General features: G+C 53.5%; 1 protein-coding gene across 6 annotated transcripts; it reads right to left on the bottom strand.

Annotated features, from left to right (window-relative positions):
* Nucleotides 1–1,881: 1,881 nt before the first annotated feature.
* On the bottom strand, nt 1,882–26,704 carry LOC138224763 (Fc receptor-like protein 5). 6 transcript variants are annotated; one of them, XM_069182814.1, is made up of 20 exons: nt 25,608–26,704; nt 22,336–22,371; nt 15,362–15,652; nt 14,934–15,227; nt 12,982–13,248; nt 11,639–11,929; nt 11,226–11,504; nt 10,582–10,866; nt 10,031–10,306; nt 9,232–9,498; nt 7,954–8,316; nt 7,207–7,302; nt 6,869–6,896; nt 6,207–6,295; nt 5,872–5,931; nt 5,438–5,500; nt 4,417–4,482; nt 2,941–3,006; nt 2,744–2,802; nt 1,882–1,921 (listed from the first exon to the last, which is right to left on the bottom strand). In XM_069182814.1, exons 1-19 carry the CDS (start codon nt 25,636–25,638, stop codon nt 2,768–2,770), a joined length of 3,183 nt encoding a protein of 1,060 aa, XP_069038915.1. In that variant the 5' UTR covers nt 25,639–26,704; the 3' UTR covers nt 1,882–1,921; nt 2,744–2,767. The 6 variants fall into 6 exon arrangements, 4 of the variants coding, with proteins under 4 accessions (XP_069038915.1, XP_069038917.1, XP_069038916.1 ...); XM_069182816.1 differs by lacking the exon at nt 14,934–15,227; XM_069182815.1 differs by lacking the exon at nt 22,336–22,371.
* Nucleotides 26,705–27,934: the final 1,230 nt, after the last annotated feature.

Here is a 27,934-nt window from a genome sequence, read left to right as displayed (position 1 = left end):
GTAGCGGCAAGGCTTATTAAAATACAGGAATTAAGTGTTGCTGTGCTTTCCCAAATGAGGCCCCATTTCTCTCTCCATCTCTGTGGTGCAGCCACAGAGAAGCTATTCATGCAGGCTGATTTAAAGATGTTTTCTTTTGATAAGGGACAGCTCCCAAATGGGGATGCACTTAGCTAAGCCTGGCTATCATGATCAATGGTCATCCATTGGCGCCTATCTGTCTAGGGAGTGCCAGATGGACATCTGGACTGCATTCCTAAGTGTCAGGAGTAAGTGACTCATATCTCACCTTGATCAACCAATCAGGGACTGGTAGGGCCGAGTAACCCACGTGGGACTCTGATGCCCATGAAACTTTCAGCCAATGAATGAGCTGAAGTTCCTCCAGGTAAAAACAGGCAACACAGAGGGCCGGGGAGAAATTCTAAAGAGAATCTCTAAGGAGAATTCCAGGGGTGCGAGACAATTCCAGGGCAGGACGGCCCAGGAGCAGAAGGCTCCCAAGGGCAGGACATTCTCGCAGCGCGCCTCCTGACCATCCTGAGGCCCAGCCCGGACAACCGCGGAAAGGCCAGTGTGTCCGAGTGCCAGAACTTTCCTTTGTTCTAAGAGTCTAGAGCGGAGGTTGCCAGAGAGTAACCAGAGGATCCACCCGAGGTTAGCACCAGCAGCAGGCCTCGTGAACAGGTCGGAACTGTGGACAGCTGAATCACTATTCAGAACTAGCGCTTCATCAGGAACGAACCGGTCTTCTTCCTGACTTGCTGGGACCCACAGTCATCTTTTCTCCTGTGCACAAGCTTTGCTAGTTAAAGCCAACACTAACTAGCCGGTCAGTGAGCATCAGCAGTGCACCGTCGCAAGCCGCACAGCACAGCCTGGCACCGAGCCAGAGAGCGCGGATTGGACAGCAACAGGCTGCAACTGTTTCTTTGCTTGTGTCTCCAGGAGATCTGAATCCCCAGAGATTGGATGAGTATTCAACTTCACTGCATTACTGCTCGATAATTCGTAACCCAACCAGTTAATATCAATTTAATTCCTAAGAGTTATGTACTTGTTTTGAGTATCTAGTGTAGAAGTTGTGACCAACTTCATTTACGAAACGGTCTAAATGAATGATATACCGAACGTATGTCCTCTTGATATGTGCAACTCTTCGTGACTGAATGAATATATATCTTTTGTATTCTGATAACCCTCACGATAAGATCTGTTATGTTTACATGCACATTTTATGTATTAATAATTGTATTCTCGTGTATTAGTGCCTGTGTGTGTGCGTTGTTTGAGTTATATCGCATGGTTGGATTCTAAGGCCATTAAAAGAATCAATTTTGTGACTTACTGCTACAATTAATAATTGTCCCAGTAAATGCCCAAACCCCTACAGAACTGGTGCCTCGTGAGAGCACACTACACAGGGCACTGTGTGTCTCAGTGGGGGTTACTGGTGCAGAATGACCACTGTTTGTCTCCCAGCAGGGGGTACTGGTGCAGAATGACCACTGTGTGTCTCCCAGTGGGGGTTACTGGTGCAGAATGACCACTGTGTGTCTCCCAGTGGGGGGTACTGGTGCAGAATGACCGCTGTGGCTGTATGAAGTTGGTCCCCCAGTAAGTGAAGAGCTCTGGGTTTTCTTGGGTTGAAAGGTGCTGTTTCACAGATGCTTCAGTCCTTTCAATTCCAGCGCCTGTGGGCTTTTGCATGAACAACACAGATCGTCCTGTCGTCCTGTCGTTCTGTCAGTCTGTCGTCCTGTCGTCCTGTCAGTCTGTCGTCCTGTCGTCCTGTCGTCCTGTCTGCCTGTCGGCCTGTCGGCCCGTCGGCCCGTCGGTATATTAACTGCAAGTGACAGGCGCTCAAGACGTCCAGTTCTGGCTGCTGGCAGGTCCTGTCCGCCCGCAGAGCACAGCCAGGCTGAAGGGAAAAGGAGCAGAGACCAGTGACACCCAGCGCAACACGCCACACAACACGCTTAACAACACACGACACACCCGCTGCACAACACGCTTAACAACACGCGACACACCCGCTGCACAACATGCTGCACAACACGCCACACAACATGTTGCACAACATGCCACACACCCGCTGCACAACACGCTGCACAACACGCCACACACCCGCCGCACAACATGTTGCACAACACGCCACACACCCGTTGCACAACACGCTGCACAACACGCCACACACCCGCCGCACAACACGCCACACATTCCTAGAGCATGTGAAACGCACACAGTGAACAATTAATACAAACAGTGACACACAAGGAGAAGTCAGGACAGGGACAGACAGAACTGCAGAGACAGGGAGAGGTCAGGATAGGGACAGACAGGACTGCAGAGACAGGGAGAGGTCAGGACAGGGACAGACAGGACTGCAGAGACAGGGAGAGGTCAGGATAGGGACAGACGACTGCAGAGACAGGGAGAGGTCAGGACAGGGACAGACAGGACTGCAGAGACAGGGAGAGGTCAGGACAGGGACAGACAGGACTGCAGAGACAGGGAGAGGTCAGGACAGGGACAGACAGGACTGCAGAGACAGGGAGAGGTCAGGATAGGGACAGACGACTGCAGAGACAGGGAGAGGTAAGGACAGGGACACACAGAGAGGTCAGGACAGGGACACACAGGACTGCAGAGACAGGGAGAGGTCAGGACAGGGACAGACAGGACTGCAGAGACAGGGAGAGGTCAGGACAGGGACAGACCGTACATCAGAGTGAACACTGACCTGCGTTCAGAAGTGCACAGTGGCTTAGAGGCTGGCAGCGCTCTGGTCAGAGGGAGGGGCTGTGAAGGCAGAGGCACAGTGAGGAGAGGGAGGAGCAGGGCAGACCCACACAGGACACTCTGCTCCCTCCCCTGTCCACTGGTCCAGCCTGGGGGCGAGGGGTCGCAGAGAGAAGGGACCCAGACGCCGTGCCTCACCTTTCTTCTTCTTCGGCTTCACCTGGCTGTACAGGCTGCTGGGGGCGGGGGGCTCCCAGGGTCCGGCTGGGGACACAGGACAGGACTTGACTTGCCTCCTCGCTCGTTCAGGAATTACGAATGGGAGCAGGAGACGAACAGAGCCAGGCCCCTGGCTGTAAGGGGGACACAGTGACGCTGACCCCCACAGCCCCCTCACTCTGCTCCTCTCCTCCCGGCTCTGCCTGTCTCCAGGTGGAAGAGGAGCAGCTGCTCTGTTCTCTCTGTCTCCTGTCTCCTGTCTCAGTGTCTCAAGTCTCTCTCTCTGTGTCTCCTCTCTCTCTGTGTGTCTCAAGTCTCTCTCTCAATTTCTCCTGTCTCTCTCACTTTCTCAAGTCTCTCTCTCAGTGTCTCAAGTCTCTCAATGTCTCCTGTCTCTCTCGGTGTCTCAAGTCTCTCTCTCGGTGTCTCCTGTCTCTCATTGTGTCAAGTCTCTCTCACTGTCTCAAGTCTCTCTCTCACTGTCTCAAGTCTCTCTCTCGGTGTCTCAAGTCTCTCTCTCACTGTCTCAAGTCTCTCTCTCACTGTCTCAAGTCTCTCAATGTCTCCTGTCAATTCAATTCAATTCAAGGTGCTTTATTAGCATGACCGATGGGTACAATCAGTGTTGCCAAAGCAAATAAAAACAATAAAATTAACATGGAACAAAACATAAAATAAAATCTACAGACCTATTACAGACAATTACAACAGAGACATGTCATAAAATATTTACATATACTGTAGACAGAAGGAGCATTATTGGGAGACAGGCTCACTGTTCCTCAGGCTGGGACAGGAGATCACACACTGTAATATTATTATTGAGAGACAGGCTCACTGTCTGTTCCTCAGGCTGGGACAGGAGATCACAGACTGTATTATTATTATTGAGAGACAGGCTCACTGTCTGTTCCTCAGGCTGGGACAGGAGATCACACACTGTATTATTATTATTATTGAGAGACAGGCTCACTGTCTGTTCCTCAGGCTGGGACAGGAGATCACACACTGTATTATTATAATTGAGAGACAGGCTCACTGTCTGTTCCCCAGGCTGGGACAGGAGATCACACTGTATTATTATTATTGAGAGACAGGCTCACTGTTCCTCAGGCTGGGACAGGAGATCGCATACTGGGCTGCCAGTTCAGCTGAGTTCCCTCCTCCCTCTCCCAGTAGGATTGGGACCCGTTGTGATTCTGGCAGGTGTGGGAACTCTGGGATTAGATTTCTGAATTTGGGGAAGAATGTTTCTCTAATCCCAGAGTATCTGTCACAGTGCAGTAGGAAGTGCACTCAAGTGCTCTCTCAGTGTCTCAAGTCTCTCTGTGTCTCCTGTCTCTCGGTGTCTCAGGTCTCTCTCTCAGTGTCTCCTTTCTCTCTCTCGGTGTCTGAAGTCTCTCTCTCGGTGTCTGAAGTCTCTCTCAGTGTCTCCTGTCTCTCTATGTCTCATACCTGCAGGTGTCCTGAGATTGAGAGCAGAGTAGCAGACCTCCGTGGAGCTCTCTCTCTGGGCTGCACCTGAGAAAGGACACAGCTGTCAAAGGAACTCGTGTCACTGACACTGCTCCCAGCAGAGCTGCCAGGAGTGTGAGAGTGCGTGTGTGTGAGAGAGTGTGTAGTAGAGCTGTGTGTGTGTGTTGATAGTGTGTGTAGAGCCGAGTGAGTGTGTGTAGAGCTGTGTGTAGTAGTTGTGTGTGAGTGTCTGTAGAGCTCAGTGTGTGAGTGTAGTAGAGCTGAGTGTGTGTGAGAGTGTGTAGTAGAGTTCAGAGTGTGTGAGAGTGTGTGTAGTAGAGTTGTGTGTGTGTGTGGTAGAGCTGAGGGTGTGAGAGTGTGTAGTAGAGCTGAGTGTGTGTGAGTGAGAGTGTGTAGTAAACTACACACTCTCACACACACACTGAACTCTACTACACACTCTCACACTCGGCTCTACTACACTCTCACACACACTCAGCTCTACTACACACAGCTCTACTACACACTCTCACACACACTCAGCTCTACTACACACTCTCTCACACACTCAGGTCTACTACACACTCTCACACACTCAGCTCTACTACACACACACACTGCCCTATTACACACACTCACTGAGCTCTACTGCACACTCACACACTCAGCTCTACTACACACACTCAGCTCTGCTACACTCTCACACACTCAGCTCTGCTACACTCTCACACACTCGGCTCTACTACACACACTCTCACACACTCAGCTCTACTACACACACTCTCACACACTTGGCTCTACTACACACACTCACACACTCGGCTCTACTACACACACTCTCACACACTCAGCTCTACTACACTCTCACACACTCAGCTCTACTACACTCTCACACACTCTGAACTCTACTACAAACACTCTCACACACTGAGCTGTACTACACTCTCTCACACTCAGCTCTCACACAGAGAGTGTGTGTCAGTGTGTGTAGTTGTGTCTCTGGAGGTGCTGGAGCCCTCACCTGTGCTGGCAGGCAGGCTGACCTCGGCATACAGGATGTCCCCCTCCGGTCTGACCTCAGCATCTGAGGAAGCAGCAGTGTTACTGGCCTTCTCACACACACACACACACACACACACACACACACACACACAGCCGCACAACACTGCAGTACAGACACACACACAGCCCACAGCCGCACAGCACCACAGTACAAACACACACACGCACAGCCCACAACACTGCAGTACAGACACACACACAGCTCACCACCACACAGCACCGCAGTACAAATACACACACACACGCACACAGCTCACTGCAGTACAGACACTCATCGCAGTACAGACACACAAACCACAGTACTGCTCACAAATCAAAACAAAACTTGGCAGCAGCTACACAGAGACTCAGGGCCAGTTGACCCCAGCAGACAGTGTGAGACACGGATCTCACTCTTCTTCACTTTCTCCTTCTGAGAGACATTGCAGTACACAGCTTCACCACCCAGGGGCACTGCAGGGAGAAAACACACCATTAACACCGACTGGACACCAGTACATGAACACTGCACTGAGAGAGAGGGGTTCATACAGACACACTGACTGGACACTCCAGTACATGAACACTGCACTGAGAGAGAGAGAGGGGTTCATACAGACACACTGACTGGACACTCCAGTACATGAACACTGCACTGAGAGAGAGAGGGGTTCATACAGACACACTGACTGGACACTCCAGTACATGAACACTGCACTGAGGGGTCAGGTGTCCTGTTTCAGTCCTACCTGCCTGTGTGTTCAGGGTGCTCAGCTGCAAAGCCTCAGGGCTGTGAGTCCGGCCTCTGAGCGTCACTTGGTCCTGCTCAGCTGAGTCCCTGCAGCAGAGGAAGTGTACAAGCAGTAACTGACGGACCCTGGCTGACCCTGACTGACTCTGACTGACCTTGAGTCCCTGAGACCCTGACTGACCCTGAGAATCTGAGACTGAGACTCTGACTGACCCTGACTGACCTTGAGACTCTGAGACACTGAGACCCTGACTGACCCTGAGACCCTGAGACCCTGAGACTCTGAGACCCTGAGACCCTGACTGACCTTGTGACCCTGACTGACCCTGAGACCCTGAGACCCTGACTGACCTTGAGACCCTGATTGACCCTGAGACCCTGAGACCCTGACTGACCCTGAGACCCTGAGACCCTGACTGACCCTGACTGACCTTGAGACCCTGACTGACCCTGAGACCCTGAGACCCTGACTGACCCTGACTGACCTTGAGACCCTGACTGACCCTGAGACCCTAACTGACCCTGACTGACCCCAAGATCCTGAGACTCTGAGACCCCGGCTGACCGCTGTCTTTCTCAGTGTGTCCCAACACTGACAGGGGGGACCAGCGAGGGTGCGATCCTGGGGTCCCCTCTCCCCTGTGGGTTGCTGACACTCACCTCTGCTTCCCAGCGGCGCACGGAAGCCCTGCAGAGAAACACCTGTGTTAGAGTCCAGAGCTCTGGCCTCCTGTCAGATAGCGCTGCCCAGTCCGGTCCTGGAGGGGTCAGTGTGTTTCTGCAGCAGGGCTGTCCAGTCCTGGTCCTGGAGGGGTCAATGTGTGTGTCTGTAGCAGGGCTGTCCAGTCCTGGTCCTGGAGGGGTCAGTGTGTCTGCAGCTTGGCTGTCCAGTCCTGGTCCTGGAGGGGTCAGTGTGTGTCTGCAGCAGGGCTGTCCAGTCCTGGTCCTGGATGGGTCAGTGTGTGTCTGCAGCGGGGGTGGTCAGTCTAGAGTCTCACCTCTGGTCCTGTGGTACAGCAGCCCAGCGATCAGCACGGCCAGAACCAGCACCAGCAGAACCACAGAGATGTAGGCAGACAAGGGCAGCTTGGAGGCTGTTTGGACAAGGGTGAGACACACAGGTCACAGAGGCGAAAAACCTTTCACACTGACCAGGCTCTCCACACTGACCAGACTCCACACTGACCAGACTCTCCTCACGAGCTCTGAGGAAGAGTGCGAGTCTCTCCACACTGACCAGACTCTCCTCACGAGCTCTGAGGAAGAGTGTGGGTCTCCACACTGACCAGACTCTCCTCACGAGCTCTGAGGAAGAGTGCGAGTCTCCTCACTGACCAGACTCTCCTCGTGAGCTCTGAGAAAGAGAGCGAGTCTCTCCACACTGACCAGACTCTCCTCACGAGCTCTGAGGAAGAGAGCGAGTCTCTCCACACTGACCAGACCCTCCTCACGAGCTCTGAGGAAGAGTGCGAGTCTCCACACTGACCAGACTCTCCTCACGAGCTCTGAGGAAGAGAGCGAGTCTCTCCACACTGACCAGACTCTCCTCACGAGCTCTGAGGAAGAGAGCGAGTCTCTCCACACTGACCAGGCTCTCCTGGGAAGCAGAGACGGGCAAAAACACAGAAGTGCAGAGAAAGACAATCACGCAGAGACGGACACGAGCTGAAAGAAAGAAATGACCACAGAGGGAGAAGCTGGTCAGTAACTTCTCCTCCTGAGGGAGGAGAGCAGCCTGTTCTCACCTGCGACACGGACGTGAAGGAGCGCACTCTCTCTGCTCACCCCGCTGTGAGAGCTGACCACACACCTGTATGTCCCAGAGAAGGAGCGGTCAGCCCTGCGGACCAGCAGACTGTAGAGCTCAGACCCCGAGCTGCTGCGCCTGACCGCGGACATCTGGACAGGCCTGGTGCTGGGGGGTCCGAGGGAGGTGTTCTGGACAGGCCCGGTGCTGGGGCTCACCGTGCTGTTGTCTCTCAGCAGGACGAAGCTCAGCGCAGGCGGGGGGTGTCTCGTGACCTCGGCCTGGCAGGTGAGGTTCAGAGACTCCCCCTCCTCCAGCTCTGCGCCTGGAGAGGCTGTCAGGGTCACTCTGGAGAGCAGCTCTGGGGACAGAGAGCAGATGGACACTCAGCACAGGGATCACAGCTCTCGGAGATGCCTGGAGCCCAGCAGCCCTGCGCTCAACACTCGCACGGGTTCTCTGCAGAGAGCCAAGCTCACACACAAGCAAGCCCATCCCAGACTGTCGCACAACGTTCTACAGCATGTTGTGTGTGTGGCTGAAACAGAAGCAACCTGCCTTGAGTCGTGGTGAACCTACTGAAACACTTCAATAACATCAACCAAATACAACAAACGAGTAATAACAACCAATAATAATCTGGTAAAATTAATAACACTAATTCAAAACACAGAGCTGCAGTGATCCTGATACAGAAACAAGAGCCCGTCAGTCCCCACACTGCCCACAGAGCTGCAGTGATCCTGAGATACAGAAACAAGAGCCCTTCAGTCCCCACACTGCCCACAGAGCTGCAGTGATCCTGAGATATAGAAACAAGAGCCCGTCAGTCCCCACACTGCCCACAGAGCTGCAGTGATCCTGATACAGGAACAGGAGCCCGTCAGTCCCCACACTGCCCACAGAGCTGCAGTGATCCTGATACAGAAACAAGAGCCCGTCAGTCCCCACACTGCCCACAGAGCTGCACCCAGTCAAGTCAAGCCTGCCGTGAGGGAGGACAGACACAAGGTCTGATACTCAGCCAACACTGCAAACACACTGAGGTCTGATCAAGATGATGACAGGTTCAAGCCAACAGCACACAGCGCTGCAGAGCCTCTGTCCAGAGAGGGTACAGGGGTACAGCAGGGGTACAGCGCAGCAGCACACGGGATACTCAAGAGTTTTACTGCCCATCCTCTGCATCTTCCTCCTCCTCATCACCCCAGTAACAGAGACAGAGCAGAGCAGTCCACAGATTGTCAGTGTCAGTGCAGGGCTAGTGGTGTCTTACCTCTCACAGACACTCTGCTCTCTGGAGAGACACCCCAGTAGGAGTGTTCACACCTGTAGGAGCCCTGGTCTGTCTGAGACACTCTGTCAATAGTCATCTGTCCATCTCTCTGGGGCTGGACCTTCTCACCATCTTTATAAAAGACACCAGTTGACTGATATGTGATGTATCTTCTGTAATAATCATACAGCCGGACTAGACAGCGCAGAGTCAGAGAGTCTCCTTCAGTCACAGGCTGGAGTGGGATCTGCAGGATCACAGGGCCACCTGCACAACAGAGCAAAGACACAACATCAACACTCTGGGGTGTGTAGACTCACACACAACACATACACACACACTGGAGTGTGTCGACTCACACACAGCACAGACACACACACTGGAGTGTGTACAGTCACACACAGCACAGACACACACACTGGAGTGTGTAGAGTCACACACAGCACAGACACAGACACTGGGGTGTGCAGAGTCACACAAAGCACAGATACACACTGGAGTGTGTAGAGTCACACACAGCACAGACACACACACTGGAGAGTGTAGAGTCACACACAGCACAGACACACACTGGAGTGTGTACAGTCACACTCTCAGCCTGTCCTTGCATCAGACACTGGAGAGACTCCAGGATACCAGTAAGAGTCTCTCACAGCACAGGGTCCACCCACACCTGTCTGGGGACACAGGGAACGGGGCAGGAGGGCAGAGAGGTACAGCTAACAGGGCACAACCACAGCAGCAAGGCAGCTGAACCAGGAACAGAGGGCTGGGAGGAGCTGGAACAGAAGTGACTCACCGGAGACCGTCAGGGTGACAGAGTAACTGCGCTGTCCGGCTGTGGACTCACACCAGTAAACCCCACTGTCCGACTCAGAGGCGTAACTGGTGCTGCAGACGACTCCAGCTGTTCTGCTCCCTCGACTCGGACACCCGGACACCTGTCCTCGCCCTGTCCAGTACTTCACTGTCCACCCAGCAGAGCCCCCCTGGACCTCACAGCGCAGAGTGACCGTCTGTCTGGTGAAGTGCTGAGTGCTGGACGGGCTCACGGTCAGAGTGACCTTAGGCAGCGCTGAGACACAGAGACACAGCAGGGTCAGAGTCCAGACAGACAGTGAGGACAGACCACCTGTTCCTCCAGTGGGACAGCAGGACACAGACCCGCCCCCAGAGACACAGAGACACAGCAGGGTCAGAGTCCAGACAGACAGTGAGGACAGACCCCCTGTTCCTCCAGTGGGACAGCAGGACACAGGCCCGTCCCCAGAGACACAGAGACACAGCAGGGTCAGAGTCCAGACAGACAGTGAGGACAGACCCCTGAGCTGACAGAGATGATGGTCTGACCTGTGATGTTGAGGATGACGGGTTCACTGAGCTGTGATTGAACTCCTCTCTGTCCCCGACACCAGTACTGTCCCCGGTCAGACTCAGCAGCTGCAGTGATGGTCAGCGTGTGTCCAGTTACTCTGTGTCCAGCAGTCTGGGACACTGCAGTGTCAGTGGTGTCTTTGTACCAGAGATATTTCCAGCCTGTAGTCTCCCCATCAATCTCACAGCTCAGAGAAATGGTCTCCAGGAGGAAGACCTGAGTCCAAGGGGGCTCCAGGCTCAGGACAGGTGTGGGCGGCTCTGAGGAAGAGACCAGACAGGCCTTCAGGAACTGGGACCTGCTGAGGGTCCGCAGTGCCCGTGTCCTCAGAGGAGGAGAATGAACCCTCCACACCACTGAACCACACCAGGGATCGAGAATAAACAAACCTGGTGACCACAAAACCAAATCTTCACTACTTGATCATACATCCTCATGTCATCCCTCATAAATGCACAATATTCTAGAAAGAGTATTCACAAATACTCACTACTGACATGAATCTATTTCCTTTCAGTAATTTTCTGTTTAATTTCAGAGAACAAGCTGCTGAGCTCTCAGGCTTTAGCAAGAAAACTATTCAGAAGTGCTGAGAGGATTATCGTGCTGAAACACTGACCTGACACAGTCAGAGAGACAGAGTCACTGAGCTGTGACTGAAGTCCTCTCTCTTCTCTCTGTCCCCGACACCAGTACTGTCCCCGGTCAGACTCAGCAGCTGCAGTGATGGTCAGCGTGTGTCCAGCAGTCTGGGACACTGCAGTGTCAGTGGTGTCTTTGTACCAGAGATATTTCCAGCCTGTAGACTCCCTGTAAATCTCACAGCTCAGAGAGACTTTCTCTCCAGTGTAGAAGCGACTCCAGTGAGGATCTACTCTCAGGACAGCCCTGGGCAGAGCTGTAGGAACAGAGATTCACAAGAGAAGTGAGTCACTCATTGTCACTCTGTGAAAGCCCCTCTGTCAGCTGTGCCTCCTGTCCCAGAGCAGAGGGACAGGAGTCCTCAGGGCGCAGGTGTTTGGACAGACTCACCTGTCACTGTCAGAGTGATGGAGCTGCTGGTGCTGGACAGAGCAGAGTCACTTCTCCTCACACCCTGACAGCTGTACTGACCGCTGTGGGACTGAGCCACAGGTCCGAGTGAGAAGGTGTTCTGATCGTGGGCTGTGGACACCGAGGGAAACACCTGCTCCCGTCCTCTGTACCACCTGTAGCTCCAGACAGAGTCTCCTCCACCCTGAACCTCACACCTGAGAGTGACCTGCTCTCCAGTGAACAGGGGTGTCCAGTCTGGCTCCTGGGTCAGCACAGCCCCTGGCCTCCCTGCGGAAACACAGCAGCACACAGCTGTCAGCTGCCCTGTCTGTAGGGCTCTCTGAGCATGAACCTGGAGAACCTTCACCGCCTGTGCACAGACCTCACCGCCTGCGCAGTGACCTCACCGCCTGCGCAGACACCTCACCGCCTCTGCACAGACATCTTATTGCCTCTGCACAGACACCTCACCGCCTGCGCAGAACCCACACCCAGTTTGGATCGCTCTGCTGTTTTTGCTTTTTTATACAGGAAACCATTCTTGATATCTCAGCCATGACTGTTTTAAGACAGGGGTTTCCAAGCTTTCGAAAGGGGCGTTAGCTCACGCACTTGGAGTTGCATGCCATCAAACATTTTAAATGTCAATGACAGCTCTACTAACATTTAAATAAAACATATAATAATAAAAAATAACATTAATCCCAAATTAATCAATTAATATCCACATCTTTCCACTGTGTGACTCCTGCCCTTGCTTTCCCTTGCTGAGCTGTCCAGTCTCAGGCCCGTAGCTGGACACTTTAAGCAGCACGCAAGCCGCTGAGTGTTCAGCTGTAAACTGGCTCACAGAGGTGTGTTGATCCCAACGCTGAGAGCAGTGAGGAAGCCTCTGTCTCCAGTCAGTCAGATCTCACTGGCGCCTGACAGAGACGCTGGGATGGCTTTCAGCAGCCTCAGGTGTGTTTCTCTGATCCCGGAGTTCAATAAGGCTGTTGCGCCGTAATTCATTTAACCATATTTCAAAATCCTCAACACCCTCCCACACAGCGCTCAGTGTGTGAGGAGTGTCTCTGGACTCACAGCAGTCAGCACAGTCTCTGCTGGTGGAGAGCCTGTGGAGTCTCATGATCAAGTCTTACATGAACACAGACAAAGCCCTGAGTTTCAATATCCTTCACTAGACCTGCCACATGGCCAGAGCCTGCTATCAGAATTACTTGAGCAACTGGTAACACCCCCCACAGTTGACACTGTAAACCAGTCAGCTGTGAAGAATCCACACTCTTGGGGCTGGGAGCACTGGTGCCCAGTCCTGCTGAGAATGACCAGACACTCACCTGACACCTGGAGCTGCACAGTGTCACTGTCCTGAGTGAAGACGACTGGAGTCCCTCTGCCAGCTCTGCACCTGTACTGCCCTGAGTCTGTCAGAGCAGCTCTGATGGTGTCACTGTGGTCAGACTGGTGAACCACAGTACCGTCTCTGTACCAGTAGTATCTCCAGTCAGTAGATGTGTCTCCCCTCAGCTCACAGCGCAGGGTCACCGAGTCTCCTGTGAAGATCTGGTGACGATCACAGGTGAGGACGGGCTTCAGCGGAGTCCCTGCAGGAGTAGAGACACTGACAGGACCTGCAACTCCTCAATCACACCTGTCTCCTAGAACAGCTCTCCTCCCACAGCAACACCTCCTGCAACACTGAGTCCAGCTGCCCCCTGGCCCAGAGCCTCACAGCCCACCGACACTCTGAGCCAGACTGAAGGACTCACACTGGACTCACCAGACACAGTCAGAGAGACAGCAGCACTGAGCTGCACACTGACACACTGAGCCAGACTGAAGGACTCACACTGAGCTGAGAGACACTGGACTCACCAGACACAGTCAGAGAGACAGCAGCACTGAGCTGCACACTGACACACTGAGCCAGACTGAAGGACTCACACTGAGCTGAGAGACACTCTCTCTAAAGGAGGCTGTGCAGGGGTCACACTGCTGCATGTGTTCTGTTCTGACTGTGACTCACCAGTCAGAGAGACAGCAGCACTGAGCTGCACACTGACACTCTGAGCCAGACTGAAGGACTCACACTGAGCTGAGAGACACTGGACTCACCAGACAGAGTCAGAGAGACAGCAGCACTGAGCCACACACTGACACACTGAGCCAGACTCGCCAGCGCCCAGAGAGACTATTCAAGCCGACCCAGCAGAGGTGTGCAGGACGTCTGGGAGAGTTACTGTGAGGAACAGCGCCGGTGTGCAGGACGTCTGGGAGAGTTACTGTGAGGAACAGCGCCGGTGTGCAGGACGTCTGGGAGAGTTACTGTGAGGAACAGCGCCGGTGTGCAGGACTTCTGGGAGAGTTACTGTGAGGAACAGCGCCGGTGTGCAGGACGTCTGGGAGAGTTACTGTGAGGAACGGCGCCGGTGTGCAGGACTTCTGCTTCTCGTGCAGATCAGTTATGGGATACCGTACGTGTAGCTTCTCTTTCCTATTCCCATTCCAAACCGCCAGGCCACCAGCCACTGCTGATGGCACAGGAGCTCTCGGCGACCCCAGTTTAAACAGCAACTTGATCAGATGGGTCCTGAGGTCTCAGCAGGTCAGCCTGGGAAAGTGTTTATCTGACCTTCATTACAGGGGCTGTGACGTGTCCCTCCCACTGCACGTTTGTACACTAACGATTTTAAGAGCAAACACACAGACTGACATCTCGAAGGGCACTGATGACAGTCCTGGTCAGCTTATTACAGGACCCAGACAATCATCAATCATCAGACAACTGGCGATGAGCTCCAGGCCAAGTCTGAATTCGTGCTCTTCAAACACGAGGCAGCAGAGAGGAGCAGCTCCAGGCCGTGCTCACAAAACCTCATCATTCCTGTCACACTGATGGAGGTGATTTCACTGCTGTTTCTTCTTACTGACAGTCGGATCTACAGCCACACACAGGCTTCAGGATTTCGGAAGAGTTTCTCAAGGACCAGGAGTGTCTGAGCTTAGTAAACCTCCTGATCAGGTCTGCAGGCTGGGAGCACTGGTGCTCAGTCCTGCTGAGCTTGTATGTACACTCTCCTGGAGCTGGACAGGCTGCACTTATCCTTCTAGTTTTCAGGTCTTTATTCCCTCAGAGCTCACTCTGACACTTCAAATACTTCTCAGAACAGATTCCAGCCCTTCATTTCACCAGGCAGTGCACACTAATTAAAACACCCTGAGAGAGGATCCTGCTGTTTAACTGCAGAATGTGCTCTATTGTACACCTCCTGAGGGCTGGTGTACTCACCTGACACAGTCAGAGAGACAGAGTCACTGAGCTGTGACTGAAGTCCTCTCTCTTCTCTCTGTCCCCGACACCAGTACTGTCCCCGGTCAGACTCAGCAGCTGCAGTGATAGTCAGCGTGTGTCCAGTTACTCTGCGTCCAGCAGTCTGGGACACTGCAGTGTCAGTGGTGTCTTTGTACCAGAGATATTTCCAGCCTGTAGCCTCCCCGTCAATCTCACAGCTCAGAGAGACTTTCTCTCCAGTGTAGAAGCGACTCCAGTGAGGATCTACTCTCAGCGCAGCCCTGGGCAGAGCTGTAGGAACAGAGATTCACAAGAGAAGTGAGTCACTCATTGTCACTCTGTGAAAGCCCCTCTGTCAGCTGTGCCTCCTGTCCCAGAGCAGAGGGACAGGAGTCCTCAGGGCGCAGGTGTTTGGACAGACTCACCTGTCACTGTCAGAGTGATGGAGCTGCTGGTGCTGGACAGAGCAGAGTCACTTCTCCTCACACCCTGACAGCTGTACTGACCGCTGTGGGACTGAGCCACAGGGCCGAGTGAGAAGGTGTTCTGATCGTGGGCTGTGGACACCGAGGGAAACACCTGCTCCCGTCCTCTGTACCACCTGTAGCTCCAGACAGAGTCTCCTCCACCCTGAACCTCACACCTGAGAGTGACCTGCTCTCCAGTGAACAGGGGTGTCCAGTCTGGCTCCTGGGTCAGCACAGCCCCTGGCCTCCCTGCGGAAACACAGCAGCACACAGCTGTCAGCTGCCCTGTCTGTAGGGCTCTCTGAGCATGAACCTGGAGAACCCTCACCGACTGCACACAGACCTCACCACCTGCACAGACACCTCACCGACTGCGCAGAGACCTCACCGCCTGCGCACAGACCTCTCTGCCTGCACAGACACCTCACCACCTCTGCACAGACCTCACCGCCTGCACAGTGACCTCACTGCCTGCACAGTGACCTCACTGCCTGTGCAGTGACCTCATTGCCTGCGCAGTGACCTCACTGCCTGTGCAGTGACCTCATTGCCTGCGCAGTGACCTTACCGCCTGTGCAGTGAGAGACTGGAGGGGCAGCTGGGAATCCTGCACACACAACTGGCCGTGGAGCAGGGAGGTCAGCAGCAAGCGGATCAAGCCTGCCGCTATTCTGGGTCACAAGCCCATCCTTCACAGTAAGAGACCCTCCCTCCCCTTCTCAGCTCAGTCCTGGTCAGTCTCCTGTCTCTGCTGCTACAGAGGAAGTCCGTCTGGTTTAAGTGTGAGAATCACAGCCGGACGATTTCTGCCGTAGAAGCTGTCAGGTCTCAGTGTGGAGGAGAGCGGAGGGGCTTCATACAGGGCGCAGCCAGATCCTGACTCCCTCGGGAGAAAGACAAGCCTCCCTGTTTCAGGAGCGTCTCAGTGTCGCCCCCTGCTGGCTCATCCCGTCTGTACAATCCCAGTGCGGCTGCCCTGTTACTGAGGCAGGAGGCTGGGTACTCTGATCTGCAGGGCAAGCTCCACCCTCAGGAGCAGCCTGGTCTCCCCGGAGGGTCTCCTAGCAACGAAGAGCCGTTTCTGACGGTCAGGGAGAGCGTCTGATTCGATACAAGCCTCCTGGCACAGACTGCTCAGCTGCTGCAGGGTCTGTCTGTGTGCAGATCTGCAGGCTGGGAGCACTGGTGCTCAGTCCTGCTGAGAATGACCAGACACTCACCTGACACCTGGAGCTGCACAGCATCACTGTCCTGAGTGAAGACGACTGGAGTCCCTCTGCCAGCTCTGCACCTGTACTGCCCTGAGTCTGTCAGAGCAGCTGTGATGGTGTAGCTGTGGTCAGACTGGTGAACCACAGTACCGTCTCTGTACCAGTAGTATCTCCAGTCAGTAGAGTTGTCTCCCCTCAGCTCACAGTGCAGGGTCACCGAGTCTCCTGTGAAGATCTGCTGGCGATCACAGGTGAGGACGGGCTTCAGCGGAGTCCCTGCAGGAGTAGAGACACTGCAGTGTCAGTGGTGTCTTTGTACCAGAGATATTTCCAGCCTGTAGCCTCCCCGTCAATCTCACAGCTCAGAGAGACTTTCTCTCCAGTGTAGAAGCCACTCCAGTGAGGATCTACTCTCAGCGCAGCCCTGGGCAGAGCTGTAGGAACAGAGATTCACAAGAGAACTGAGTTTATCCCCTTTGCCCTGAACCCACAGTTGAGAGAGACTGCAGCTCCTGGTCTCACACTACACGACACAGAAATCAAGTTCCTGCTCTACGCAGATGACCTGGTCCTGCTGTCGCCCACAGAACAGGGGCTGCAGCAGAACCTGGCACTGCTGGAGCAGTACTGTCAGACCTGGGCACTGACAGTCAATCTGGACAAGACCAGAGTTATGGTTTTCCAGAAGAAAGCCAGACCTCAGGGAAACAGGTACAAATTCACACTGAACAACAACACATTGGAGCACACATCCAGCTACACATATCTCGGTCTCACCATCAGCTCTTCCGGGAGTTTTGACCTGGCAGTGAAGGCACTGAGGGAGAAGGCACTCAGGGCTTTCTACGCAATAAGAAGGAGGCTCTTCAACATCAACCCACCAACAAGAATCTGGCTCCAAATATTTGAAAGTGTAATCCAACCCATTGCCCTATACGGCAGTGAAGTGTGGGGTCCCCTCACAGACCAGGATTACACTCAATGGGACAAACACCCCACAGAAACTCTGCACATGGAGATCTGTAGAAACATCCTCCATGTGCAGAGAAAAACACCTAACAACAGGTGCAGGGCCGAATTAGGCCAGTACCCACTATTGATAAACATACAGAAAAGAATATTAAAGTATTGGCTACACCTAAAAAACAGCGACCAAAATTCCTACCACCACAAAGCCCTGCTGAGCCAAGAGCTGAGCCCAAAACAGAGCCCCCTGAGCCAGCTGGTCCTGAGGCTTACTGACCTGAGCCACATCGACACTAACCAGCCTCAGGACAGCACTGCTAGAGCACCACAACCCAGACTCAGCCACATCACAGCACAGATCAAACAGCAATATCTCACACACTGGGACACACACACAAACACAACATAAACTGGAATGCTACAGAACCCTAAACAGACAATACACACTAGCTGAATATTTGACCAAAATAAGAAACAACAAACAGAAACAGACCCTGACGAAGTACAGGCTCAGTGACCACAGCCTGGCCATAGAAACTGGGCGACACAGGCAGACCTGGCTGCCCAGAGAGGACAGGCTGTGCTCCCACTGCCAGCGGGGAGAAATAGAGACAGAGGTGCACTTCCTACTGCACTGTGACAGATACTCTGGGATTAGAGAAACATTCTTCCCGAAATTCAGAAATCTAATCCCAGAGTTCCCACACCTGCCAGAATCACAACGGGTCCCAATCCTACTGGGAGAGGGAGGAGGGAACTCAGTTGATCTGGCAGCCCAGTATGTGATCTCCTGTCACAGCCTGAGGAACAGTGAGTCTGTCTCCCAGTAATGCTCCAGCCACCTACAGAATATGTCAATATTTTATAATATGTCTTTGTTGTAAATGTCTGTAGATTTTATTTTACTTCTATTTTTTGTTTTGTTCCATGTTAATTTATTATTTTTATTTGCTTTGGCAACACTGATTGTACCCATCGGTCATGCTAATAAAACACCTTGAATTGAATTGAATTGAATTGACTGTCTGCTGTGTTTCAGGCTGGAATCGAGCTGTTCCAGCAGGGAGCTCCAGCGCAGGTGTGGAGTAAAGTGTCGGCGCTGCTAGTGTTCAGACAGAGGCAGCAGACTGACTCACAGTTGTAGCGGTGAGGCTTAATAATAAGGCAGAATTAAGTGTTTCTGAGCTTCCCAAATGAGGCCCCATTTCTCTGTTCATCTCTGTGGTGCAGCCACAGAGAAACCATTCATGCAAGATGTTTTCTTTTGATAAGGACAGCTCCCAAAGGGGGATGCACTTAGCTAAGCCTGGCTATCATGATCAATGGTCACCCATTGGCGCCTATCTGTTTAGGGAGTGCCAGTTGGACATCTGGACTGCATTACTAAGTGTCAGGACTAAGTGACTCATATCTCACCTTGATCAACCAATCAGGGACTGGTAGGGCCGAGTAACCCACGGGGGACTCTGATGCCCATGGAACTTTCAGCCAATCAATGAGCTGAAGTTCCTCCAGGTAAAAACAGGCAACACAGAGAGCCTGTGAGATTCAGATTCAGTTTCAGATTCAGATTCAGATTCAACAAGATTCAGAAGGGATTCTGGAGAGGATTCTGTGGACTGTTCTAAAGGGAATTCAAAGGAGAATTCCAGGGCAGGACGGCCCAGGAGCAGAAGGCTCCCAAGGGCAGGACATCCTCGCAGCGCGCCTCCTGACCATCCTGAGGCCCAGCCCGGACAACCGCGGAAAGGCCAGTGTGTCCGAGTGCCAGAACTTTCCTTTGTTCTAAGAGTCTAGAGCGGAGGTTGCCAGAGAGTAACCAGCAGCAGGCCTCGTGAACAGGTCGGAACTGTGGACAGCTGAATCACTATTCAGAACTAGCTCTTCATTAGGAACGAACCGGTCCTCTTCCTGACTTGCTGGGACCCACAGTCATCTTTTCTCCTGTGCACAAACTTTGCTAGTTAAAGCCAACACTAACTAGCCGGTCAGTGAGCATCAGCAGTGCACCGTCGCAAGCCGCACAGCACAGCCTGGCACCGATCAGCAGTGCACCGTCGCAAGCCGCACAGCACAGCCTGGCACCGAGCCAGAGAGCGCGGATTGGACAGCAACAGGCTGCAACTGTTTCTTTGTGCCCGCAGGAGATCTGAATCCCCAGAGATTGGATGAGTATTCAACTTCAATGCATTACAGCTCAAGAATTCAATTGTTATCCCAACCAGTTGATATCAATTTAATTCCTAAGAGTTATGTACTTGTTTCGAGTATCTAATGTAGAAGTTATAACCAAGTTCATTTATGAAACGGTCTTAATGAATGATATACTGAACGTATGTCCTCTTGATATATGTAACACTTCGTAACTGATTGAATATATATCTTTTGTATTCTGATAACCCTCTCGATAAGATCTGTTAGTTTAAGGCATATTCTATGTATTAATAAATGTATCCTCGTGTATTAGTACCTGTGTGTGTGCGTTGTTTGAGTTATGTCGCATGGTTGGACTCTAAAGCCATCAAAAGAATCAACTTTGTGATTTACTGCTACAATTAATAATTGTCTCAGTAAATGCCCAAACCCTACAGAACTGGTGCCTTCAGAGAGCCACTAACATTACATATTTGGCGTCCCTGAACGAATATGAATCACTACACAGCGCACAGAGGAAACTCTCCTCACATGAGTGTCTGAACCCCACAGGGACGGCTGCTTGTGCCCAAAATCAAAACACAAAACTTACAATCTTCCAGCTGCCATTCAGTCATCAGCAGTGTTAATCAGAAAGCTGGTGACGAGAATTCCTCATATTCCTGTCAAAGCCCTTCCTTCCAGAGAATCCCAAAGCGCTTTCCACAGTGCCTTATCAGCCAGCAGCCATCTCACCCTGCAGCTCCCAGCTGGCAGCCCACTGAAGCCCAGCAGGTGTAAACAGGTGCCGTCCTTCAGATGAGACGTAAAACCGAGGTCCTGACTCTCTGTGGTCATTAAAAATCCCAGGGCGTTTCTCGAAAAGAGTAGGGGTGTTGTCCTGGATTCCTGGCCATATTTCCCCCTGGCCTTTACCAATCATGGCCTCCTAATAAACCCCATCTATGAACTGGCTTCATCACTCTGCTCTCCTCCCCACTGAGAGCTGGTGTGTGGTGAGCGTTCTGGCGCACTATGGCTGCTGTCGCATCATCCAGGTGGAGCTGCACACTGGTGGTGGTGGAGGGGATCCCCATTACCTGTAAAGAGCTCTGAGTGGAGTGTCCAGAAAGCGCTATATAAGTGTAAGAAATTATTATTATAACAAAAGTATTTTCAGATCCTTGCTATGGACTCCCACTGTGTGATGTACAAACCGATACCCACACACTGTCAAACTTCAGATTTCACACGAACTCTGATCGCTCTCGGTTCAAGTCCCACAGCCGGCAGAGGAATCCTACTCCGTTGGGCCCCTGGGCAAGGCCCTTAACCCCAACTGCTCCAGGGGCACCGTATAAATGGCTGACCCTGCATTCTGACCCCCAGCTTCTCTCCCTGTCTGTGTGTCTCATGGAGAGCAAGCTGGGGTCTTTCGAAAAAACGAATTCCTAATACAAGAAATTCTATAGGGCCAATAAAGCGATGAAGTGATCTTAATATCTGTTTACATCTTGTCAGTTTGGAGGAGCAGAGCAGGCTGTGTGTATGACGAATGCTAACCGCTTCCTCATAGTGACCGGACTGCAGCCTGGACAGCAGAACTCCTCTGCAGAAGACTGCTCACAAGACACCAGCTCCACCCCTGCTGAAGATCACCTGCTCCTGGCTGACACTCAGCAAATCGGGGGAGAGAAAACGCTTCAGCTGCAGAATTCAGGGGGACTTCAGGGAGGCCAAAGACTACAGCCCAGAGTGGGTTTCAGCCTGAACACGGAGCTAGCACACCTACTCCTAGACACAGCCTGGGGCTGTTTAATGACCAAGGAATCAGGACACTCAGACTAACGGTCTTCTTACAGGGGCACTGGATAGGAAAGTCTGGTCAAAGGGAAGAGCACCCTCTACTGACAACTCACCCTGCGGGGTCACACTGCTGCATGTGTTCTGTTCTGACTGTGACTCACCAGTCAGAGAGACAGCAGCACTGAGCTGCACACTGACACACTGAGCCAGACTGAAGGACTCACACTGAGCTGAGAGACACTGGACTCACCAGACACAGTCAGAGAGAGAGCAGCACTGAGCTGCACACTGACACACTGAGCCAGACTGAAGGACTCACACTGAGCTGAGAGACACTGGACTCACCAGACACAGTCAGAGAGAGAGCAGCACTCAGTGTGAGTCTAGAGTCTGTCCTGTGTGTGTGTGTGTGTGTGTGTGAGTCTAGAGTCTGTCCTGTCAGTAGGGTGTGTGTGTGAGTCTAGAGTCTGTCCTGTCCGTGGTGTGTGTGTGTGTGTGTGTGTGTGTGTGTGTGTGTTTGTGTGTGTGTGTATGAGTCTAGAGTCTGTCCTGTCCGTGGGTGTGTGTGTGTGTGTGTGTGTGTGTGTGTGTGTGTGTGTGAGTCTAGAGTCTGTCCTGTCAGTTGGGTGTGTGTCTGTGAGTCTAGAGTCTGTCCTGTCAGTGGGGTGTGTGTGTGTGTGTGTGAGTCTGTCCTGTCAGTGGGGTGTGTGGGTGTGTCTGTGAGTCTAGAGTCTGTCCTGTCAGTGGGGTGTGTGTGTGTGTGAGTCTAGAGTGGGGGGGTGTGTGTGTAGAAGAGTCCAGACTCTGTGCTCTTACCTTGACAGCTGGCAGGGCTGATCACTGCAGCGAACACTGAAACAGAGAGAAACACACAAGCTGAACCCCTGCAAGTAAACCCACAGCTGTGTGTGGAGCTGAATACCTGTTTAATAAAGACAGTGAGTGTCTCACCGACTGACAGAAAGTACAGATCTTCTGGTTCAGCAGGCTGACGGGCTGCTCTTACAACAGGACGCATTACTCTGCACGTTACTGAACGTGTCTGTACAAGTGTGCAGTACTGGGGTGCTCAGTGTGCAGTATCGGGGTGCTCAGTGTAAAGGCAGTGTGCGGTATCAGGGTGCTCAGTGTGCAGTACTGGGGTGCTCAGTGTGCGGTATCAGGGTGCTCAGTGTGCAGTACTGGGGTGCTCAGTGTGCAGTATCAGGGTGCTCAGTATGCAGTACTGGGGTGCTCAGTGTGCAGTATCAGTGTGGTCAGTGGGCAGTATCGGGGTGCTCAGTGTAAAGGCAGTGTACAGTATCGGGGTGCTCAGTGTGCAGTATCGGGGTGCTCAGTGTAAAGGCAGTGTGCAGTATCAGGGTGCTCAGTGTGCAGTACTGGGGTGCTCAGTGTGCGGTATCAGGGTGCTCAGTGTGCAGTACTGGGGTGCTCAGTGTGCAGTATCAGGGTGCTCAGTATGCAGTACTGGGGTGCTCAGTGTGCAGTATCAGTGTGGTCAGTGTGCAGTATCGGGGTGCTCAGTGTAAAGGCAGTGTACAGTATCGGGGTGCTCAGTGTGCAGTATCGGGGTGCTCAGTGTAAAGGCAGTGTGCAGTATCAGGGTGCTCAGTGTGCAGTATCAGGGTGCTCATTGTGCAGTACTGGGGTGCTCAGTGTGCAGTATCAGGGTGCTCAGTGTGCAGTATTGGGGCGCTCAGTGTAAAGGCAGTGTACAGTATCAGGGTGCTCAGTGTGCGGTATCGGGGTGCTCAGTGTAAAGGCAGTGTGCAGTATCAGGGTGCTCAGTGTACAGTATCAGGGTGCTCAGTGTGCAGTATCGGGGTGCTCAGTGTAAAGGCAGTGTACAGTATCAGGGTGCTCAGTGTGCAGTATCGGGGTGCTCAGTGTAAAGGCAGTGTACAGTATCGGGGTGCTCAGTGTGCAGTATTGGGGCGCTCAGTGTAAAGGCAGTGTACAGTATCAGGGTGCTCAGTGTGCGGTATCGGGGTGCTCAGTGTAAAGGCAGTGTACAGTATCAGGGTGCTCAGTGTACAGTATCAGGGTGCTCAGTGTGCAGTATCGGGGTGCTCAGTGTAAAGGCAGTGTACAGTATCAGGGTGCTCAGTGTGCAGTATCGGGGTGCTCAGTGTAAAGGCAGTGTACAGTATCGGGGTGCTCAGTGTGCAGTATCGGGGTGCTCAGTGTAAAGGCAGTGTGCAGTACCAGGGTGCTCAGTGTGCAGTATCGGGGTGCTCAGTGTGCAGTATCGGGGTGCTCAGTGTAAAGGCAGAAAGCTCCTCTGCTCTCAGTGTCTGCAGAGCAGCTCAGCTTCCTCTTGCTGCACAGCCAGGCCTCTCCTTCCAACACAAAGAGGAACTGCTCCTCCCAGAACAGCACAGGCCGACCACAGGCTGCACTTCTCCTCCACTGCACACAGCCTGAGCCCTCTCCCCCCCCACACCCCGACTTCTCCACTGCACACAGCCTGAGCCCTCTCCCCCTACACCCCGACTTCTCCACTGCACACAGCCTGAGCCCTCTCCCCTACACCCCGACTTCTCCACTGCACACAGCCTGAGCCCTCTCCCCTACACCCCGACTTCTCCACTGCACACAGCCTGAGCCCTCTCCCCTACACCCCGACTTCTCCACTGCACACAGCCTGAGCCCTCTCCCCCCTACACCCCGACTTCTCCACTGCACACAGCCTGAGCCCTCTCCCCTACACCCCGACTTCTCCACTGCACACAGCCTGAGCCCTCTCCCCTACACCCCGACTTCTCCACTGCACACAGCCTGAGCCCTCTCCCCTACACCCCGACTTCTCCACTGCACACAGCCTGAGCCCTCTCCCCCTACACCCCGACTTCTCCACTGCACACAGCCTGAGCCCTCTCCCCTACACCCCGACTTCTCCACTGCACACAGCCTGAGCCCTCTCCCCCTACACCCCGACTTCTCCACTGCACACAGCCTGAGCCCTCTCCCCTACACCCCGACTTCTCCACTGCACACAGCCTGAGCCCTCCCCCCTACACCCCGACTTCTCCACTGCACACAGCCTGAGCCCTCTCCCCCTACACCCCGACTTCTCCACTGCACACAGCCTGAGCCCTCTCCCCCTACACCCCGACTTCTCCACTGGACACAGCCTGAGCCCTCTCCCCCTACACCCCGACTTCTCCACTGCACACAGCCTGAGCCCTCTCCCCTACACCCCGACTTCTCCACTGCACACAGCCTGAGCCCTCTCCCCCTACACCCCGACTTCTCCACTGCACACAGCCTGAGCCCTCTCCCCTACACCCCGACTTCTCCACTGCACACAGAGTTACTGCGGTACAGCAGTCCTGCGTCTAGAGTTACTGCGGTACAGTACTCCTGGCTCTAGAGTTACTGCGGTACAGCAGTCCTGCGTCTAGAGTTACTGCGGTACAGCAGTCCTGTGTCTGGAGTTACTACGGTACAGTACTCCTGGGTCTAGAGTTACTGCGGTACAGTACTCCTGGCTCTAGAGTTACTGCGGTACAGCAGTCCTGCGTCTAGAGTTGCTGCGGTACAGCAGTCCTGTGTCTGGAGTTACTACGGTACAGTACTCCTGGGTCTAGAGTTACTGCGGTATAGTACTCCTGGGTCTGGAGTTACAACGGTACAGTAGTCCTGGGTCTAGAGTTACTACGGTACAGCAGTCCTGGGTCTGGAGTTACAACGGTACAGTAGTCCTGGGTCTGGAGTTACTACGGTACAGCAGTCCTGGGTCTGGAGTTACTACGGTACAGTACTCCTGGGTCTAGAGTTACTGCGGTACAGTACTCCTGGGTCTAGAGTTACTGCGGTACAGTAGCCCTGGCTCTAGGGTTACTGCGGTACAGCAGTCCTGGGTCTGGAGTTACTACGGTACAGTACTCCTGGGTCTAGAGTTACTGCGGTACAGTACTCCTGGGTCTAGAGTTACTGCGGTACAGTATTCCTGGATCTAGAGTTACTGCGGTACAGTATTATGCCCGGAAACTCTTGCCGCTGGGGTAAGTGAGAGAAGACACACACACACACCTCGCCCTGCAGTGCTCTCTCCCCCAGTCCCCAGCCCGCTGGCCCACACTCACCCAGCAGCGCCCCCAGGGCGGCACTGCCCATCCTGCAGGCTCCTGGCTCCGGGTGCGATCCACTGGCTCCCTCCTCTCGCAGCTCCTCTCTCCTCTCGCAGCTCCTCTCTCCTCCCTCACAGCTCCTCTCTCCTCTTACAGCTCCTCTCTCCTTCCTCACAGCTCCTCTCTCCTGGCTCACAGCTCCTCTCTCCTCTCGCAGCTCCTCTCTCCTCTCACAGCTCCTCTCTCCTGGCTCACAGCTCCTCTCTGCTCCCTCACAGCTCCTCTCTCCTGGCTCACAGCTCCTCTCTCCTCTCGCAGCTCCTCTCTCCTCTCACAGCTCCTCTCTCCTCCCTCGCAGCTCCTCTCTCCTCTCGCAGCTCCTCTCTCCTCCCTGCTCTCACAGCTCCTCTCTCCTCTCACAGCTCCTCTCTCCTCTCACAGCTCCTCTCTCCTGCTTTTACAGCTCCTCTCTCCTCTCGCAGCTCCTCTCTCCTGCTCTCACAGCTCCTCTCTCCTCTCACAGCTCCTCTCTCCTCTCGTAGCTCCTCTCTCCTCTCACAGCTCCTCTCTCCTGGCTCGCAGCTCCTCTCTCCTCTCGCAGCTCCTCTCTCCTCTCACAGCTCCTCTCTCCTCTCTGCTCTCACAGCTCCTCTCTCCTCTCTGCTCTCACAGCTCCTCTCTCCTCCCTGCTCTCGCAGCTCCTGGCTCCGGGTGCGACCCTGCGGCTCTGTACTTCCTCAGCAGCACTCTCTGCTTCCTGACGGCCGGCTGTGCAGCTCAGGGGAAGTGCAGAGACACAAGTCCACACGTCTCTGAGGTTGTCAGCAGATATAAATAAAGGCTTCGTCACCCGGCCAGCAGGCACAGGAAGCTTCAGGGAGACGAAAGCAGCTGATCTCACCCAGAGGCTGGCCCCCCTGCACTGGCGCCCAGCAGTATGGCAGCCCCAGCAGGAGCACCTTCTGACCCTGTACAGCTCTGGAGGAGCCGACAGGCTCAGCTGGACCCACGGCAGTGTTCAGCCCCTCTGGACAGCGACAGCCCAGAAGAGACTCCACCCCTTCAGGGACCTGCCTCAGGTCAGAGTCAGGTCAGCACCTGAGCGCGGTCCTGCCTGTCCGCACTGGAGCTCAGCTGATGTGAGGAGAGAGACCAAGACCCCGCTGGCCCTGGACAGAAACTGCTAGAAGCAGCGAGAGCTGCGTGAGACCGAGAGAGCGGAGCGAAAGAAAGGGAAAAAGAAGAAGTAAAAGAGTGAAGTTTAAGAAAATAAAATAATATATTTTGCACATATTTTATTGTTTTTACAGTGAATATGATCAGCACATTTTGCACACACCTATGTATTTATTTATTTTTATTTATTTTGTTGTCTTTTGTTTTATAACTATTCTGGTGTCTGTTTTGCTTGTCTTGGGCTGGACTGCTGTAACACATCAATTTCCCTACGGGATTAATAAAGTATTATCTATCTAAAAGCCTGGAGAAGGAAGGGCAAAACAGATGAATGAAATCATACAGATCTCCTCCAACGTTTGCAGTGTGGGGGATGGGTTCAAGAAAGATCCCAGATTCTCATCCAGCTGTGAGAGAAGCCAGAGTATTGGCTCCAACACCATGGCTGGGCAGCCTGTTCCCCGCCCCCACCCCCCTCTGTGTACAGTAGAGCCTCCTGTCCTGACTGGAGGAGCTCATCCAGCTGTGTCTGGAGAGAAGCCAGGGTATCGACTCCAACACCATGGCTGGGCAGTGTGAAACAGCTGCTCTTCTCTTGGCAGACCCAGAGGCAGCGCGTCGCGATGAGGAATTAACAAGGACACTTCACAGGCCCAGAGAGGCTTTTCACAGGGAGGTGTCACACATGCAGTGACCGAAGCCCTGCAGCTCAGTGAGGCTCTGCAGGAGAGAGCAGGCCGAGAGACAGCAGAGCCGAGGGCGGAGGCACTCTGCAGTGGGCTCAAACCACAGGCCTTATTTCTGCAAAGGAGAAGTGTCACTGAGCTCAAACACTTTCTTCACTGATAAGTGTTTCTGAGAAGAGTCAGCTGGCAGTTGAACAGGAGGTTTCACACAGGAAGAGGCTCAGTCTGAGCTGAACTGCTCCACAAGAGCTTCTGTCCCAGAGAGGCTGTAGAGCACTGAGACTCCCTGCACCCCAGAATCTGATCTACACCAGCACTGAGACTCCCTGCACCCCAGAATCTGATCTACACCAGCACTGAGACTCCCTGCACCCCAGAATCTGATCTACACCAGCACTGAGACTCCCTGAGCCCCAGAATCTGATCTACACCAGCACTGAGACTCCCTGAGCCCCAGAATCTGATCTACACCAGCACTGA

This window comes from Lepisosteus oculatus, chromosome 23 (assembly GCF_040954835.1).
Source record: "Lepisosteus oculatus isolate fLepOcu1 chromosome 23, fLepOcu1.hap2, whole genome shotgun sequence".
NCBI classification, from domain to species: Eukaryota; Metazoa; Chordata; class Actinopteri; order Semionotiformes; family Lepisosteidae; genus Lepisosteus; species Lepisosteus oculatus.
The sequence above is the reverse complement of the archived record's forward strand: the minus strand, read 5'-3'. Positions and strand labels throughout refer to the sequence as shown.

Bases quoted from the DNA above. Each gene is read 5' to 3' on its own strand.
- LOC138224763 (XM_069182814.1), bottom strand. From the start codon at position 25,638: ATGGGCAGTGCCGCCCTGGGGGCGCTGCTGG. The intron at 8,317-9,231 runs GTAAGACACCAC...CTCTGTCCCCAG, and splicing joins GAGCAGAGTGTCTGTGAGAG to AGCTGCTCTCCAGAGTGACC. The intron at 3,007-4,416 runs GTATGAGACATA...CTGTGTCCCCAG, and splicing joins CAATCTCAGGACACCTGCAG to CCGGACCCTGGGAGCCCCCC.